At 48.4% G+C, this 18,410-nt stretch overlaps 2 protein-coding genes across 2 annotated transcripts; both read left to right on the top strand.

Moving 5' to 3' along the window:
• The first annotated feature begins 13 nt into the window (after positions 1 to 13).
• Positions 14 to 6,977, top strand: Ncc69 (sodium chloride cotransporter 69). Its single transcript, XM_043429232.1, has 18 exons — positions 14 to 371; positions 1,112 to 1,435; positions 2,528 to 2,693; positions 2,777 to 2,872; positions 2,958 to 3,149; positions 3,261 to 3,437; positions 3,572 to 3,711; positions 3,889 to 4,140; positions 4,225 to 4,450; positions 4,542 to 4,663; positions 4,734 to 4,869; positions 4,955 to 5,166; positions 5,251 to 5,492; positions 5,573 to 5,751; positions 5,838 to 6,186; positions 6,286 to 6,440; positions 6,521 to 6,632; positions 6,728 to 6,977. Exons 2-18 carry the CDS (start codon positions 1,148 to 1,150, stop codon positions 6,861 to 6,863), a joined length of 3,180 nt encoding a protein of 1,059 aa, XP_043285167.1. The 5' UTR covers positions 14 to 371; positions 1,112 to 1,147; the 3' UTR covers positions 6,864 to 6,977.
• Positions 6,978 to 8,461: 1,484 nt separating this feature from the next.
• LOC122416360 (mucin-5AC) lies at positions 8,462 to 17,718 on the top strand. The gene is made up of 11 exons (XM_043429233.1): positions 8,462 to 9,707; positions 12,840 to 12,924; positions 13,114 to 13,335; positions 13,420 to 13,803; positions 13,896 to 14,973; positions 15,076 to 15,298; positions 15,366 to 15,695; positions 15,795 to 16,037; positions 16,105 to 16,371; positions 16,449 to 16,766; positions 16,865 to 17,718. The coding sequence occupies exons 2-11, from the start codon at positions 12,873 to 12,875 to the stop codon at positions 16,913 to 16,915; spliced, it is 3,168 nt and encodes a 1,055-aa protein (XP_043285168.1). The 5' UTR covers positions 8,462 to 9,707; positions 12,840 to 12,872; the 3' UTR covers positions 16,916 to 17,718.
• The last annotated feature ends 692 nt before the right edge of the window (positions 17,719 to 18,410 follow it).

Below are 18,410 nucleotides of genomic sequence, written 5' to 3'. Positions count from 1 at the left end.
TTCAACTCGGTGAAATAATACACGGTGTTTTTGTTTTTTATTATTTCTTAATCGTTTGAAAGGGCCGCGATCTGGCGTATGTTTTTTATTCTCTTGTACTTCGTAGGCTCGAAACTGGCTTCGAAAAACGAAACATGTGAAGGCACGGCACATCGGCGGAGTACTACTTTTTTTTATTTTATCAGTGATCGGTGCCATCGGTGTCATCGGTGCCATCGGCGCATGAATCGAACGACCACGCAGGATTTTCCGGCGTTTTTTAATATCACCGGTTGGTAGATCAACGCGAGGACCGTCTGTACATCATCGCAGCGACTATTTTTATTTACTTGGCACCTCTGTCGCTTTCTTTCCAGCAGTCATTGAATATCGTGAGCGAATTTTTTTTTTAAATCCGAATAGTAACCCAAACTTGGCTAAATTGAAAAAAAAAAAAACAAAATTCAATCCGATGACGAATCGAGTTTAATTTGGATCAAAGATAAAACAAGGGACGCTTATCGAGAGCTTTTGTCAGTAGAATTTGGACAAGTACAAAGCAAATTAGTATTGACGAAAAAATGATGTCTCGGAGCATGTGGAAAGAAAAGAACGAAACTACCGTCAATTTAGAATATGAATAATGTTCGTCATCTTGGTCTTTGATGCAATTAACCGCGAGTAATTATATCTCCGTCCGAGATCGCGCCGAAGAGGAGAGAAATAGTGAGTGGAGATGAAAACGTTGGAGTTAATTTGTGGTTGATCCGGGGTAAGGCGGCGGCGGCGATGCGACGTCGTATACGCCGAGCATCTCGATCGCCCGGCCCCCGCCCGAAACCGATTCGGTAATTGTACACGGGCGGTGGCATCGTCGTTGTCGCAAATAACGAGGCTAATTTCATAATTGAGAGTGCCCACGCGGTAGTTTATTGAATAATTGTCTCAAGGTAAGGACAGGTCGATCAGGAGCGATCAACGGCGCGGGTGGCGCGCGAGATACGAGAGAGTCGCGTCATCGCCACCGCCCTGCTGCGGCCACCACGAGACGAGTGCCCAGCATCGTCGGACCGTTTGATTGATTCTATATATATTGAGAAAAAAATAAAGGATTTGTATATGAAATTCTCAGGGCCAACACTCGAGGAGAAGAATCGGAGAGCAAAAGATGCCGAACGAAAACGGTAAAAAACGACATCGAGCTGTCGGGGTCGAGGAAGGAGGAGGAATCGAGCTGGATCCGCTTCAGCAGAGGAGAACGCGATTTCACGTGAATCGCGTGGACAGCTTGGAGGGCCGGAGCAGCCTCCTCGGGGATCAAGAGTTTCGTAAATCATTGAGAAACATGACGAGGGAGGCTTTACCGAGACTCGACAATTATCGGAACATACTGAGTATCCAAGCGGCGCACAGACCCTCTTTGGACGAACTTCACAATCCTACCTTACTCAACAAGGTGAGAATTTCAATAAAAAAGCGTAAGGAGGAAAAATACCGGTGGCGTCGTTCAAGAGGTCCGGATCGTATTCGAGAATCACAGTCGCCGCAGTCGCTCGCCGTTATTTGGCGCGCGGGCGCGCCGTGATTTCCGTGTCATATCCCCGTCGTTCAATATATCATCTCAGATAAATCTTACCAAGGTCAATTTCGGCGAGACGATGCGCGGCCCGTGTGCGGATAACGGGCAAGTTGCGCGCCGCGTGTCACGCGGCCAGGACGAAATTTTGCACATCCGATTACGATCGCGCGGCCGCGGTGTGTATATGCGTCTCGCGAGGAACGACCGATTGTTGACGAGGCGTACGGAGGGGACTCGGGGGAGGAGCGTCTCTCGTTTTTCCCGAGCTGTCTCTGCGTCCAGGGAAAAACACTCGACATCCCGTGCTATACGCTAAATTGCGGCAGCAGGACATTTCCTTCCTCCCACCGCCGCGGCGACTGACTCAATATCGCGCCTCTCGGAGCCAGTAGCGCGAATTAAACGAATTCACCCGGAATTCGTTCTATTTTTAGTTGACACAGTAGTAACGTTCGCCGCCGCTGGCCTCTCTCTCTCTCTCTCTCTCTCTTCCCTTCGCGCTGATCGTCCTCGGCGAGCAACTGACGGTAAATGCGGCGTTTATAAAGTTTGATGCTCGCGGATGCCAACGAGATCGTATCGAGCCGTCGTATAACGTTGCTCCCCGTACAATCTTTCTCATTCTCTGTGCGAGAGAAATAAATTGATTTTCCATCATTTTATCGAGACACGCCAATGGGCTCGAACGAAATTCATTTCGATGAACTCGGTTAAGATCGAGGAACAAGAAACGACGAGGGCCACAGAGACGAAGAGATATCGAAGAACGCTCACGCTCTCCGTGTGGTAGGGCCGTTTGGTAATTCGAGCACGTACATGCTACACACGTGGGTATGCGCGAAGCTGCGCGAGCACCTCGAACGCCCTGCAAACATTCGTATAATACTCCGGAGAGGAGAATTCCTTTTGCCGAGAGTTTCATAAAAAAAAAAAGACTTGTTTAATTCAACTTGTTGAAATAATTTACAGGGGCCGGGAACAAATACGCTGCTCCCGGGGACCAATGAGAAACGAAGCACGAGCGGGGGCGTTAAATTTGGATGGATTCAGGGGGTGCTGATGCGATGTCTCTTAAATATATGGGGTGTTATGCTCTTCCTCCGACTCTCGTGGGTCGTGGCACAGACCGGAGTCGGTAATTATCGGAGCGAAAGCCGCTCCTGTTTCTTCACCGCTTTTTAAACGTATACGTAATAACTGTACTTTTCGAATGTTTAGGGGAAGCGATATTGCTGATTTTAACGACGACGGTCGTCACGACGATAACGTCGCTCTCGATGTCGGCCATAAGTACCAACGGACTCATCAAAGGAGGTTGGGGGCTCACTTGTCACGTTGCGCTCGCTAAACCGCAGCAACGTCGTCTAAGATTATTCAGTAGTTACGTTGCTCTTTTCAGGCGGAACGTATTACATGATTTCGAGATCCCTCGGTCCGGAATTCGGTGGATCGATCGGTTTGATATTTTCCCTGGCGAATGCCGTTGCGTGCTCGATGTACGTCGTTGGATTTTGCGAGAGCATGGTCGACTGCCTCAAGACTTACGGACTCTGTATGGTCGACTGTGCGAGTACGGACATCAGAATAATCGGTGAGACAATGTGACTCGAGAGTTTGAGATTTCCCTCGGTTTACTCGGATCACACGGATTCATTTATGAGTTGTTTTTTTTTTCTCTCTCTCTCTCTCTCTCTCGGATAAGGTTGCATCACGATCGTACTGCTGCTCCTGATCGTGATGATCGGGATGGAGTGGGAGGCCAAGGCGCAATTCGGTCTTTTGATCGTGCTGCTGGTAGCGATCCTCGACTTTACGGTCGGTTCGTTCGTCGGGCCGAAGAACGATGTTGAGAGGGCCAAAGGCTACGTCGGCTACAGTGGTACGCGTTCGCCTTTAGTTACTTGTATCGGCTATCTCGAAACGTATCGTTTTTATATTATTTAGTCGATAGATGATGATAAAAATGAAAGAAACACGCTCAAACACGGGTTCCTTCCCTCCCTCCCTCGATAGCCGCGCTTCTAAAGGAGAATTTCCGTCCGGACTACAGATACAGCGAGGGCGTCGAGCACAATTTTTTTTCAGTCCTAGCGATATTCTTCCCGGCGGCAACCGGTATTCTGGCAGGTGCGAATATATCCGGGGACTTGAAGGTGATTTTGTCCTTTCATGAGCGTCCGCGCGCCTCGGCCGTGACATTCGCTCGCCTCGTTTCACTTTATTTCTCTCTTAATCTTTACTCGCGATCTCCTCCTTCATCCGAGCCTCGTGCGTGTGTTTTTTTTTCTCTGTTTCCGATTGTAAACGGAATGATGAACGATGACAACAAGGATCCCCAATCGGCTATACCGAAAGGAACTTTATTGGCGATCCTTCTGACGACCCTCTCGTATCTTCTAATGGCGTTCATGATCGGCGGTAGCGTTCTCAGAGACGCATCGGGCAACGTGACCGATTTGTTGAGCCACGTCGCCACCGAGAATCTCACTTCGGGCGAGGCCCTCGATCGGCCGTGGAGCATTTATGGAACGGATTTCAATTGTACCAATTCTTGTCCATACGGGAGCCACAACAGTTTTCAGGTGAGTCTTTCGCGCCCCCTCGTCGCAACTTATTTTCGCGTTTGTATACTCGATGTTTATGAGAGCGCGTGTCCGCGTGCACAGGTTATCGAGCTTGTTTCTCTCTTCGGACCGTTCATCTACGCCGGCTGTTTTGCGGCAACGCTCTCGAGCGCTCTTGCCTCCCTCGTCTCGGCGCCAAAAGTATTTCAAGCTCTTTGCCAGGATCGTCTCTATCCCGGGATTCACTGGTTCAGCGGCCAGGAGGGAAGGGAACCTGTTCGAGGATATTTGTTGACGTTTGTCATTGCCGTTGGCTTCATTCTGATCGGTAATGCGTGCGTGCCCATCTTCAAGAGTCTCTCTTTTTCTCTCTCATCGTTTTCATCCAATTCCGCTCGTCCCGATTTTTCATTTTTTAGGCCAATTAAATGCCATCGCTCCGTTGATCTCCAATTTCTTTTTGGCCGCGTACACCCTCGTTAATTTCAGTACGTTTCACGCCTCGCTTGCCAGACCGATCGGATGGAGGCCCACTTTCAAGGTAAGCCTCGAGAGAAGCAAAAATATTCCACAATTTCATTGATAAATAAATTGTGTTGTTGCCTCTATAGTACTACAACATGTGGCTGAGTCTCGCCGGTGCGATTCTGTGCGTCGCCGTTATGTTTCTCATTTCGTGGTGGACCGCCCTGATAACCCTCTCTGTTGTTTTGGGTCTTTATCTCATAGTAGCCTACAGAAAACCAGGTAAATTCGTCGCGAATAGGAAGAAAGCACTTGAAAAAACGCCAAGGCCCGTGTCGATGATAGATTTGCTTTTAAAACTCGACAGACGTTAATTGGGGCTCGACGACGCAGGCCCAAACGTACAACAACGCGTTGACCGCGGTACAGCAATTGGATCGCGTTGAGGAACACGTGAAAAATTATCGACCCCAGTTGCTGCTCCTGAGCGGCACACCGAGCGAAAGAATGGGTCTCGTTAATTTCGCCTATCGAATAACCAAGAGGCAGAGTCTTTTGATTTGCGGCAACATTATCGAGGTAACGCCTGTCGAGCCTCCTCCCTGTATGCTTTTTCACCAAATATTTATTTTATACTCGGCAACGCGCCTACTGTATTTCCAGATTCCCGTGTCTTACAAAACTCGAGCGAGCATGACAACGAAATCCACCGGTTGGTTCCGCAGCCACAAAATCAAAGCCTTTTACACGCTCGCCGATGGAGTTACTTTTCAACAGGGCGCCACCTCCTTTTTGCAGGCTTCCGGTTTGGGAAAATTACGACCCAACATTCTGATGATGGGTTACAAGAGGGACTGGGCCATCTGTCCGAGGGAAAATCTTAATATGTACTTCAACGTGATGCAGTGAGTGAGATATCGAGAGATCGAATAACCGCGGATGCAACGATAAAGAAATGTACCATTCGAGCGATTGATCGTTGCAGCAAAGCACTTGACATGCACATAGCCGTGGCCATCGTTCGCCTTGACGAGGAACAACTCCAGGATGAGGGTGGACACCTGGGAACGGAAGAAAGGCCGGGCGAGGCCAGGGGAGGAGAGCCCAAGTCCTCGGTCGTGTCGATAATCCGTGGAAATCAGAGTTTTTCTCAATTGAGTCAGGGTATTTGTAATTTTATTATGTGAGCACCTTCGTAGTTGGTACGCGGGCGTACGAATGCGCTCACGGGCTTGGATGTTTCGTTTCAGCGAGTAGTATTTCTGACGTCTCGATGCCGGCGACACCTTCATTGGGAGGACGCTCGCGTCGAACGATCAACGAATATCCGGATGCGAGCGGTTCGCCGGAGGATTCTCGTGAACAGACATCGAGAGAGCCGCCGCCGTCGTTCTCCAGTGCTCTGGGAGCAGCCGCCGTAACGAGATTCGAGCGAAAACGTAAAAAGGGAACGATCGACGTTTGGTGGCTCTACGACGATGGTGGATTGACGCTTTTGCTTCCTTACATAATAAGCACCCGAAGGAATTGGGCGGATGCTAAATTACGAGTCTTCGCACTCGCCAACAAACATTCCGAGCTCGAATACGAGCAAAGAAAGTAAGAAGCATCGCGCGTCTTGGCTGCGCTGAAATTATCCTGCCTTTCAACACCGTTATTCTTTTCGTTTCCCTTCGTCTTCTTCTTGTTCGTTCGCAGCATGGCTAGTCTTCTTTCTAAATTCCGAATCGATTATTCCGCGTTGAAAGTTATTTCCGACGTGTCGAAACCCGCTCAGCAATCAACGAGAGACTTCTTCGACTCCCTCATTTCGGACTTTCGGACCAACTCGGACGCCGCACCTTCCGAAGACGGTAATTTTCTTCCCCTTCTCGTCGCTCGAGCCATTCTCTTCATTATAAACTATTTATTTTTTCATGAAAATTCTTGAAAGATACGAGGATAACGGACTCTGAGCTACTCGCGATGAACGAGAAAACAAACAGACATCTTCGGCTGCGCGAATTACTTCAGGAACATTCGATGGAAGCGAATTTGATCGTAATGTAAGTATTCGGAGACTGTAGCGGCGTCTTTTGCGAGGGAACGTAAACGCGTAGTAAATATCATCGCTCTTTCTGCTTTACCGTACTTTTGGCAGGACCTTGCCGATGCCGAGAAAAGGCGCGGTCTCGGCGCCCCTGTACATGGCATGGCTCGAGACGCTCACGAGGGACACGCCGCCCTTTTTACTAGTCCGAGGCAATCACACGTCCGTGCTGACTTTTTACTCGTGATTCGTCCCCGTCTTTCGGATGTCTCCTTATTATGCTGATTTCAATGCAACGCCCTCTCGATCGATCAGCTCCGAGCAGAGAATATTTTTATAATAAAAATACAAACACGAGTTATTCCACCGAGTATATCTTTGCAACAATCCCATCCCTCCGGATTTCAATCCTTTATAAACGCGAGGAAAAAACTTTATTGCGACGGACCGCAGCGGAGATTTACGCGTAATCGTCGCGTAAAGGGCGTATTTTACGATTTTCTGCTGCTTATCGCGCACTGACGGAATAATTTTTTTTTTCCCACTCTCTTTATATTTTCATATGAATGTAAACTAACGAAGGGGGGAAAGGAGGTGAAGAGAGTCGTTGGCTCTGTGCGTATCCGCCCCCGGGCGCAATCTCCTCTGCCACATGAAATTCCATATACCCGTCAGACGGGAAGCAATCAAAAACAACTGGCGCGTCGCGCTTCGCGTCCCAGACCTTGCTCCGTTCGTTTTTATACGCTCAATTCTCACGTTCGTCAAAAACTTTGGCCATTACTATATTTATCGAATCAGTATATTTTCACGCGCCCGCCTCGATGCTTTTGCACTATTCCACGCTTGGTCAACGCGTCGCACGAGAACGCTCCGGATTTTTTCATTGCTCTTTCGCAGTCGGTAAGTGATCATTCTTGTGACGTAATTTCACTCATTGCATTACATGCTTTCGTATAAATGTTAGATTTTACACTCAAGTATCGACGACGGGCTTGTCCCTGACCGGCGATTTATCCGCGAACCGCTGATAGAAGAATCAATGATTTTGTGATAACGCATCAACGGCGTGAACCAATCGATTTTTATGATCGAACGAAGGAAGGAAAAAAATGTAATTACGTTCGGAAAATAGAGAAGAGTTTGTTTATCGAAACATAGTTTTCGAGACGGTGAGTTATCTCGTCCTTGGTCGTTACCTCTGTGTGTTTTGCCTTCTCTTTTGATCTCGAGGCCCGCGCGTGCGCGGGAACGCGCGTGTCAAGGTGATCGGCTCATTTTTCGTTTCAACCGCTTGAGAAAAATCTCGGTTATTCTTTATTCTAAACTGTGCGCGAGTGCACGAGGAGCGTCGTCGTTAGGTGCTGGTAAATATCCGTGGGGCTTTTCGCACCGGAAGCGAGAAGAAACGACGAAGTGGCGCTTTCTTTCGGTTGAAGCAATTTAACGCAAATATATACGCACGTTATTCTCTTTTGATTCATTTTCATCATGGCGTTATGAACAGCTGCTCTAACGCGAGGCACTAAATTTCCAGTATTTCACGTTATACTTCCCGTCGCAGAGGAAGGACAATTATATCGGGGAAACATTGTTTCCGGGTAATTTTTCTTGTTCAGTCGCGTGCTCGTGTTCCGCGCTTTTCAAGAAATCAAACAAAAATAATATTGGGGCAGTCTCGTACCGCTGCTACCTGTCGGTTTCAAACTGCGAGTGTGCGCACGCTCCATAAGCGCTTGTGTGTTTATCTTTAATAAGAGAAAGGTAGAGAAGAGGGGGCCAGGGGTGGGGTGGGGGGAGAGGAGAGAAAAGCCCGGCGCAGCGGCATGCGGGGTAGGTCGAGGTTCGTGCGAGAGAACGGGAGAGAGGGAGGCTATCCAGCAGCAGCAGCAGCAGCACCAGCACCAGCGACGACGATGCAATAGGAACGAGCGTTGAAGAAAGAAACTCCGAGCTCGAGTTCGTAGTGCGCGCTCTCCTCCAACTCATCGGACAGCAGGCCAGGCCTGAGCAACTGAGCACTCTGAGCAGGCGACAGTCTCCAGCCGGACGTTGGTCAAGAGAGTCACGAGGGAGCGATCAACGCCGGAAGATGTGCGACGTCATGCGTGACGGAGCAGTCAACAACCGAGACTAAACAAGTACAGCTTTTGCGTCGGTGTTGCGTGTATATGTGCGTGAAATTGTCGTGATTCGAGAGGAGAAAAGAAATAAATAAATACATAATACGAGGTCGAGGCGCGCGGTGGAGGATACCCTCGCGTTGGTTAGCCGATAAATAAGTCAGGAGATAGGTGAGTCTCGGTCAATCGGTCGAATCCGTAAGCGCGCGCGGTGCTCCAACGGAGAGGTTTCTCGTACACGTACGCGAATCATTTAGTTTCTACGCGACATTAATCTGCTGGATATGAGCGGTGAACGAATAACTCGATCCCAATTTAAAATAAAAAGACAATTGTTACGACGTATGGGCGGTACGGTAGAATAATATTTTGGATAGTGGTGTAGGGGCTCGGTGGATCCGAGTCGCACCTGTATTCTCGATGCGCGAGTCATTCTCGTGGAGCAGAGCACTCGTCTTGATTTCCTTTTTTTTCGTATTAACCGCCGAGTGCTCATTGTTCGAAAGCTGTGGGTGAAAACGGTCCACGCGAGCCGCAGAATGCCACTCTGTGGCCAACGGTAAACTCGTGTGTTGAAAGCGCATTGGATATATCTGTCCGTGTATACCTACATTTAGGTACGAGGAGAATTGTGAAGAAAGAAAGGAGTCGCGAGAAAGGGTCAAAGCGGCTGTGGCGGCGACACCAACGGTATACTACTGCGCGTTCGTTGCTATGGGTTACCGGTGTTGTGTCCCTCGTTTCTCGCGCTAAAACCAACCCAAACACGCTCTTTTTCTTCGTTTTATGGATTTAAAAAAAAAAAAAAAAAAAAAAAAAATAACAACAACGCGAAAAGTGATTGAAAAAAGAAAAACAATAATAGCGAGTACAGTGTTGAGGGTTCGTCAAATTAAGTTGGGGCGATGTGATCGAGACACACGAGGCGAAAAGCTCGGGATTACGTCGTTGCTGAATATCCTCGTGCGGTGAGTATATACCAATCGAAACAAATGTCGCACGGTAGTAGGAAGAGTAGTCGTACGATACCGCGCGTCAAAAAATATTCATTGTTTTTCGAAACAGATGGAAATAAAAAAAAAAAAAAGAAATGTGATTCATTAGTAATTCACGAGGCGTATCTCCGAGTACGCCGCTCGCGCGGCCTCCAAGATTGAATCTCGTCAAGATGATTGACACTCAACGTTCGTATATACGTGAGCGAATGCTGACAAATAAAGTAGCAGCATTATCCTTGTGAATCCACGTGGTTGTTGACTGTATTACGAATCGCGAATACGTTATTCTATACATTGTGCGGAGCGAAATAAAAGTTTTCCTTGTACGATTATCCAGCAGCTAGCTGCCTTTGATCGCTACAATATTGTACGCTCGCAGAGCTCGTCGCTGAAAACGTGTTTCCTCTCGTCGCGTTTCATTTTTTATTTCTGTCAGCGTACACGCCCACATACACAGAGACGCATATTGTTTTTTGATGAGCCGCGAGGCGCGGCACGCGACTCGCATTTGCGAGTGAACCGTAGGCACGTATACGAGCGCGGGAAAAAGACGGAACGTCGGAGAGAGAAAGGCTCGCTCGTCGTATTATCTCGTGATCTTTACGCTGTGTGAAAATATTATTTCGCTCGAATATCGAACAACCGCATCCTCCCCTCGCGCGTGGAACAATCCTTTGCCTTTTTCACTTTCGCCTTCGATAGCTCTTATTTTTCTCTTTTGTATACAAATGAAGAAGGTTGAGCACGCTCGAACGTACGATCTACGAGCGAGAGGGAGAGTAACGCCGCGCTGTGCGATGAGAGAAGGCAATCCTTTCGCTAGGAGAATCGCGCGCGAGCGAGCACATTTATACCTTTCCCAGTGTAAATCCCATCTCGGTAATCGGTAAATGCATATAATGCTCGTGTGTACGTGCTTCAAACGCGTCTTGGTAATATTTAATACGGATTTAGCACGCTATATCGTTCTCGATACACAGCAACAGCGGCAATTCCTTATTTACGCCGTGGTGGCGGCGGAAGCGCTTTCGCTTTTCTCGCCAATGTCGAAGCGGTGGCGAGCATCGGCAACGCCGCCTTGTCCTCCCAACCGAAAAGCCTAACAGAAAAAATATATGGAACGCCAGTAAATAATGCACCGTCCCGTTGAAAACGGACGATCCGACTTTTTTCCGACATGTTACGGAGTCCACGCTGTCGAGATGGGGGCGGACACCGCAATATCGAAACCGTGCACACGCGCGCAGACTTGACGTAATCAGCTTTCAAGCAGCGATTCTGTGGCCTCTCTTCCTCGCTCTCTCTCTGTTTCCGGCAAACTGGATTAACCAAACTGTAATACGATTGCCGTTCATGCGTGTATTCAAATTTTCGCCCTGGAGGAATGACGACGAGCAATCGCTCCGCCAATCCTCAATTCCGGTCGACTCAAAATATTTTGTCTCTCAATGAAAAGCACTGCAACTCGGCTCTTTTTTCCTTCTATGCCCGCTGAAAACATTAAATGAGTTTTGAAGCAGCGTACAGCGGCTCTTTACTTTGTGAGAAGACTCTCGACAGGAGAATCATTTTAAACAGCTCGTTTGCTGCTTGTTGAAAAACTCTCGAGCCAGTGAACGTCTAAAGTACGAAAGTTAAGACTCGGTAGCAGCAGCAGCGAGCGAGCAAAGCTTGTGCATAAGTATGTTTGTATATAGTTTGTAGAGCGAGGCGGATATGTCAGCCAAATACTGAACGAGGAGGAGAATGGTGATGACAAAGACGGACGGGAGGGGGGGGCAGGCGTGCGCGCATCGCCGCGGCGCTTTTACCTGCAATTCCATGGAGACGAGGGATGAACTCGCCCCTTACAAAGGGAGAGCGGGGGGGATCGAAACTTTGCCGTTTGGCGTCCTCTCCCATTTTTGCATGTTCTACGACGTACTTGCACGTTACAGCGAAATGCTGCAGAGAGTGAACGGCGCGGCAGGTTCTATTCCCGTTGGAACTTTTGTATGACGTTTTGTACACGGAACAGCGAAATTGTCATTGAAAAATTCCTGAGAATTTTCCCAAAAAGTCAAACAACATTTGGGAGCATGAAATGCGATTGAAAGCGACGAGAGCTCGCATTCGAGGCGAGTTACGGTTGTGTAGCGTGATGATCGAAAGTCGCAGCTGGAGATCGAAGGCGAACGTGCGCTTTGTTTGGATTATCCGAGAAATAAATATATTAAGGCAATTATGCCGAGTGGAAAAAGCGTACGAACGAGTGCTGCGCGTGCGGCGCATATCGTGATTCGTCAGACCGTAAAAATTCTTTTTATACAAGGAGAATTCGTCGGCGCTTTCCCCTTCGATAATTCCGGACTCGTTAGTCGTTGCCTCGGTCCCAAATTTTTCGTGCTTCGACGATTGTTGCGCGCTTTTAACTCGGCTCGGGGCCCCCGTATTGCCGCCGCAGGGAAAGTAAGGGAACCTAATGAAGCGAAGAGCAAATAGAGTCGTATCTGTGACTCGCTCCGAGAGTCGCAGAGCTATACGCAATCGCTCTTATAACACGAGCAATAAGAAGAAGGAGGAGCACAATAAGAACAAGTATTTTCGAAAGGGACGCAATTGGGAGCGCGTTTCTCGCTCCTCGCAGAGCTCCGGTTGCACGTACTACGAGCACTCGGGCATATTGCCCTCTATTAGCGCCAAGTTGAGACGGGCGCGCTCGACCTACGAATCAACGCGGGTCGAGGAAGAGTAAACTCGGCAGTTACTTACGTTTACCTCTTGAATATGTGAGCGAGTATTGCGACGCGTTAGAGAATCGTAGAAGCAGCCTATTATTGAATCGGCGATCGTCGTGCAGGTTGCTGTTTGCACCCGTATAACAGAGACTAATGCGTCGCGGAAGCATACCCTAGAAAACATTGACAATCGGCTCAACACTGGCCAACTCTCAGCCTCACTTGGCCGATGTTGCGCCAATTGTGGATGTTTTCTAGGGTAGGTACCCCGCGCTTCACTCTTCAATTCCAACTCTATAATATTTATCGTAGAAAAAGTGTCTATACAACTGCCGCCTTCTCCTCTTCTATCCGGCATACTTTTCATTATGATTTTTCGTTGCAGATTGGATCGAGGAATCCCACGGATCGACGAATAATGACGGACGGCTCGAGAACGAGTCAGCATCCGATGACAGCCAATGGGCATGGTAAAACATCATTTCCCGGACTCGTAAACCGGTTTTTCTGGCTAAACTGTTCCGCATTTATACGCGTTCGGATCACACGCCATGATTAATTTGTTTATCCGTTTTACTCGAAATTATTGAATAATCGCGTATAGCGGGCTTGAAATACGTAATAAGTGGGAAAAAATGAGAATACGGTTGGTGTTTCAGGCGCGATAAGGCGACGGCGACGCCGAGTTTCGGCGCGGTCAACGCTTCTGCTTTTATTTTTATTGAGTGGATCTGTCAGCTCGGAAATTGAAAAAATAGAGGATGCAGAAAGTTCAAGCTCTCACCGTCCAACAGTGGCAACGACGACTACGTCGGCTACGGCAACGGAAATCAGAGCAGAAACGACCTCGAAAGCTCCGTCAACGAGGACTCTGAACGATGGTAAGAAAAGAGGAAATTCGATTAATTACGGCAATTGCAGAGTCACTCTTATCTTTTCTCTCAACGTATACATTGACTTTTCAGACCTCGTCAGAATCACAGGAGTTACAGAAAGAACGTTCGAAGAAGCGACGGCCCATGATTTCTCGACAAGTTTAACGTCACCGCAGCCCATTGTTGAAGGCTCGACCGAAGAAACGTCGGCTCTCGAAAACACGATAGGACCCAAAGAAAAGGAGCCTCGAGTATCCGTCACGCAATCGACTTTTCGAATTGTAGACAATACTCCGACTCCGGACAAGTTCGAAGACTCGACGCTTAGTTTGACCGTTCTTTCCACCGAGAACAAAGCAACTTCCGCCGATGAATACGATCTCAACGGGTACCTTACTACGACCGAAGCCTTTTCCAAGAATGAAGTTTCTTCCACGAGCTTTGTCGAAACGGAGCCGAGAACTGAAATCAACGGTGAGAAAATTTCTTCGAATTATCTTAATCTTACTTATCTCTGATTAAATGCCTTTGACAAATGCAATACACATACACACACACACACACAGGTGACGAAACGAGACCGAGTAGTCGGCAACCGCCGACGACACCGATGACACTCATCCAATCAAATCGATCGGTCCCAACTACTAGTTCACCGAACTTAACAGTTGCGTCTGTATCGACGACACCGTCAACCACTTCTCAGTTGCCCTCCTCGTTATCGTCATCTCCGGTGACTACTTCGACGTACGTAGCTCCATTGAGTTCCACGATCGAGTACGAATTTATCGGTTTGAAGGAAAACACCATCCCACCGGAATATTCGGCGAGGAGCGAGGGAGAGAACGCTACGAGTTCGACGAATTCGCAATCGTCCTTTGCACAGAGTACAACGGAAAAAGAAATCTCGGCCTCAACAACGATGATGGTACAGCCGAGCGCGGGTCAAACGACCACGGCACAGCCGTTCGTCGATCCAACGGCGACGGAGCAACCAACCGTCGGTCCAACGACGATAGAGGTGGAAGAAGCATCCGGTGTGACGACGATGGGAGAAACAACTGGAGTAACGACAACTGAGGGAACCACCGAATACACGAAATTCGTGGAAACGAGTGAGAAAATAATGGACGAAAATACGGAAAGCATGATGGTAGGAACGATGACGGAGGAGACGACGATCAACGGAGAGTCTGCGACTGAAGTACCAACGGAAATAATGCAAAATGGAACAACAGACGAAACGGAAATGACGATGACAGTAACGAGCGAGGAAATGAGCAACGAAACAACGGGAGGAACGACCTATTGGACGATGGAGAACGCAACGACGGAAGGAAATACCGAAGAAAGTGTAAAACAGGAAGAAGCATCGACGGAGAAAACAACGGAGCCGATTACTCATGAAATCACGACAGAGTCGGAAAAAATTGACTATACTCCGGAAGACACAACTGCGAGGATCATCAACACGACTGATCGTAACGTTTATATCAACATTCCGATATCGCGAGGAACCGTAAACCCTGGAGAATTGACGCCTTTGGTGAAAATTATTTTTGAAGGCACTTGGATGGAGGTTTGTCCACATTTGCCAGGATTGCGACAATCGCTCGCTGATCTCCTGGCTCTGGCTGTTAAAAGGTACTTGTGACGAATCTCTTCGAATTGACCTTTGCTTTTATTTCTGCTACTTTGCCGTTTATTCTGTCGATGCGATTATACAATGATATAAATTACCGACAGAAACGTTCACGTCGGTCAAATAGTTTATCAGAATAACCCGTGTGGTAATGGAACGGACGCACCGGTACCATCGTCATCCACGGCGCAGCAATTGATAACGACGGAATCTTCCGTGACGAGCTTATTTTTGTACGTTGTTGATAAGGACGGCAATTTGGATGTGGAAATGACCAAAATGTTGCCACGAGTGTTTCGCGAGTCTTCGGCGAAACTGCGAGTTACCGTGAGTGTGCCTTGGCTCGGGTTATTCATTATTTTCCGCGCGTATGACAATTCTTTTTTTTTTGCAGATTCACAGTTTTCAGTTGGTGCAAGAGGCAGATTCGGGCAACGCGATCGCTGTGATAATCGTTTCGTGCGTTGCTCTTCTGTGCCTCGTACTTTTGACCGGATTGCTTCTGGTTGTGACGAGCAGACGAACGAGATTCAATTACGGGGAACGTTGTCGTCCAGTTTCCCTGGACGCCTACAGTCTTGACAGCGTTTCGGCGTACAACAGCGTTCGCGGGCGGAAGGCGGTTGGTTCCAGCAGCGGTGGCGTCGCCGCTACCACCGTCAGTACCGCTGCGACCCTGAGAGCCTCCAAGAGGAGTTACGGCAATCCGAGTTTCGATGATTCGGTAAAACAAACGTTTCACCTCCATCTTCAATAATTTTTTCATCGTCCCCGTTTTTAATCTCTCTCTCTCTCTCTCTCTGTGCTCTCCTTTTTTTGACAGATGACGACACCGTCGCATCCTCTGAGTTTCGCGGGTCTTTCAAGTTTTGCCAACGATCGTGATAAAATAGCTGAGGAATTTGCGGCGATACCCCGAGTAACCGCCTCGATCGACGAATTACCCCAAGGCGCCGAGGTGAAAAACAGATACGCGAACGTCGTACCACTTCCGGAAACGCGCGTCCCTCTCACGAGAATTGAGAACGATCCTCTCACCGAGTATATTAACGCGAGTTACGTACGAGTAAGTCTGCCAGTAAGTCGAGGTGGGAAAGAAAATTGGAGAGAAATTTATTCCGTGTTTGTTCAAGGGCCCGAAGAATGCGACGAAATATTACATAGCGTGTCAGGCGCCCCTCGAATCGACCGTTGCCGATTTTTGGCGCATGATCTGGGAACAGCGCTGCAAAGTCGTTATCATGCTGACTGACCTGGTCGAGAACGGGGTGGAAAAGTGTGCCGAGTACATACCGCCCTCCGAAGTCACCGACTGCCATAGGATCTTCGGCGATTTCCGGGTTACTCTGAAAAAGCGTGAGACCAAAGAGAAATATGCCATTTCCACTATTCTTCTCAAGGTAACGACTCGACAAAGACTGTCAAAAGTATCTCAACATCCGGAGAAAGGAAAATAAATATTTCCTCCGATTCGCAGAACCTCGAGAACGATACTTTCCGAGAGCTTTGGCACATTTGGTATATGTGGCCGGCCAACGGGGTACAATCGAGCGATGCAGCCGGACTGATAGCCGTTCTTCTCGAGGCGAGGGCCTTCCAACGCGGAGGTCCCGCTCCCGTCCTCGTTCACTGCAGCCCTGGTACTGGAAGAACAGGGACATTGATCGCTCTCGACCTTGCGATAAGACAGTACGAGATAACAAGGACAGTCGATGTTCCCAGAGTCGTTTACACGATCAGAAGAGACCGCGCGGGAGCGGTGCGGACCAACGAGCAGTACGCCTTCATATATAAGGTGAAATTTATACGACGAGCAAAGAGTGCAGACAAAAAACGACGTCGGGCCAATGGCGTTCGAAGAGATCATTATTTTTGTTTTTTCTAAACCAACAGGCTCTGAATCTGTACGCGACCAGACTCGCCGGAGGAGCTTTCGACTCGTAGCCAGAGGAGATCGTCGAGACTCATCGTTTATATGTTATTTACCCGATATATGGGAACGCGATTCTAAGTCAATACCGAATAGACTATTTGAGATTAGATAACCTTGAAGGAAGAGAATCGTTGCGAGTGGCGAGAGCCTGTCAACAGCCAAATTTTTGTAGCACCATTTCTCCTCTCCCCGAGCTCTAATATATTCTCGATATCGATAGTATATAGTATAAAGAGGGAGAGAGAGAGAGAGAGAGAGCGCGAGAGACCCCGTGACATACGTGTTTACCGAATTTCAGTTTTGGTTAGTTTTTTTCACCTCTAGTCGAACGCGAGAGGAGGTGATTATATTAGTTTATGGGAAAAGCGAATGCGTGGGATAATCTATATTTCGTCGTTCCGAGAATGGCGTTGCCATCGCGTGGTCATCGATCATTGAAAATTACGGTTGCAGCGAGTAAAGCAGAATTCGAGTGAAAGAAATGCTAATACTTGTGTGATAGGAAACGAGGATGAATCGTCTTTACATGTGTACATATAGACGCGCGTACGGTCCCGTACGGGTGTTTACGACCAACGGCGGAGACCGTTTTAATTTCCGACAAATCGTTGAATCAATTACGATCGGGCATTATTTAGACGATCGTAACGAGAAACAACTGGCGAAGCGATGCGCGACGCGCAGCAGCGATGACAACAACGAATGTCGTCTCCGCCGTATCATTTTCGTTGTTATTCATATTTTTTGTTTGTTTTTGTCTCGTGTCCAAATCGACACCACGTGATACCAATAAATTATACACGTTAAAATGTGATTATCCCATTATCCGGTTATTTACTTTACCTCTCGATCAGGCCTCTCCCCTCCCTCCCTTCCCTGCGACGCACCGTTTTTACCCGTGAGAAAATTTTCCCAAGAGATCGCCGACGAATCTCACCTTTCCGCATCGAGCCGATTGGTCGACCGATTCGCCGGCAACATTCGATCCCATCGTTGTCAAGGCTTTTTTTTTTGTAAAAAAAAGGATGCGCAAATTCAGTTGATTTTCTTTACCGCGGGAAGGTCGTGCGCGCGGATAAGTCTCTCGGACATGTGGAAAGGAGGAGCGCGCCGAACGCGCGTATCAGCGGCGGGATCCAGGTGGTTTACCGGATTCGCCGGATCGCGCTGGTTCGAACTGGTTCGTAGCTGTTGCATCTCGCGAGTACCGGGTTTCGTTCGCGCCCCCTTCTCGCTCGCTTCTCCTGCCCGTGGAGCCGCTCTTTCGCGTCCCGCTCCTTTCGCCCCCTCTCGCGCTTTTGCTCGTCTTCGATGTCTCGCACATGAACTCGTCGCCGCCCGCCTCAATTGCAAAACGGTCAAACGCTTCTCGAGGACCGCGAATAAAAGAGCTGATGGAGTAGCGATAACGGACTCCCGTCGAACTCATGGATCATAAAAACACCGCTCGACGCTTCCACTGCAACGAATTCGTAAATTTCAAATCTTCCATCTCTCCAACTCTTC

This window comes from Venturia canescens, chromosome 9 (assembly GCF_019457755.1).
Source record: "Venturia canescens isolate UGA chromosome 9, ASM1945775v1, whole genome shotgun sequence".
Classification (NCBI taxonomy): Eukaryota; Metazoa; Arthropoda; class Insecta; order Hymenoptera; family Ichneumonidae; genus Venturia; species Venturia canescens.
The sequence above is the reverse complement of the archived record's forward strand: the minus strand, read 5'-3'. Positions and strand labels throughout refer to the sequence as shown.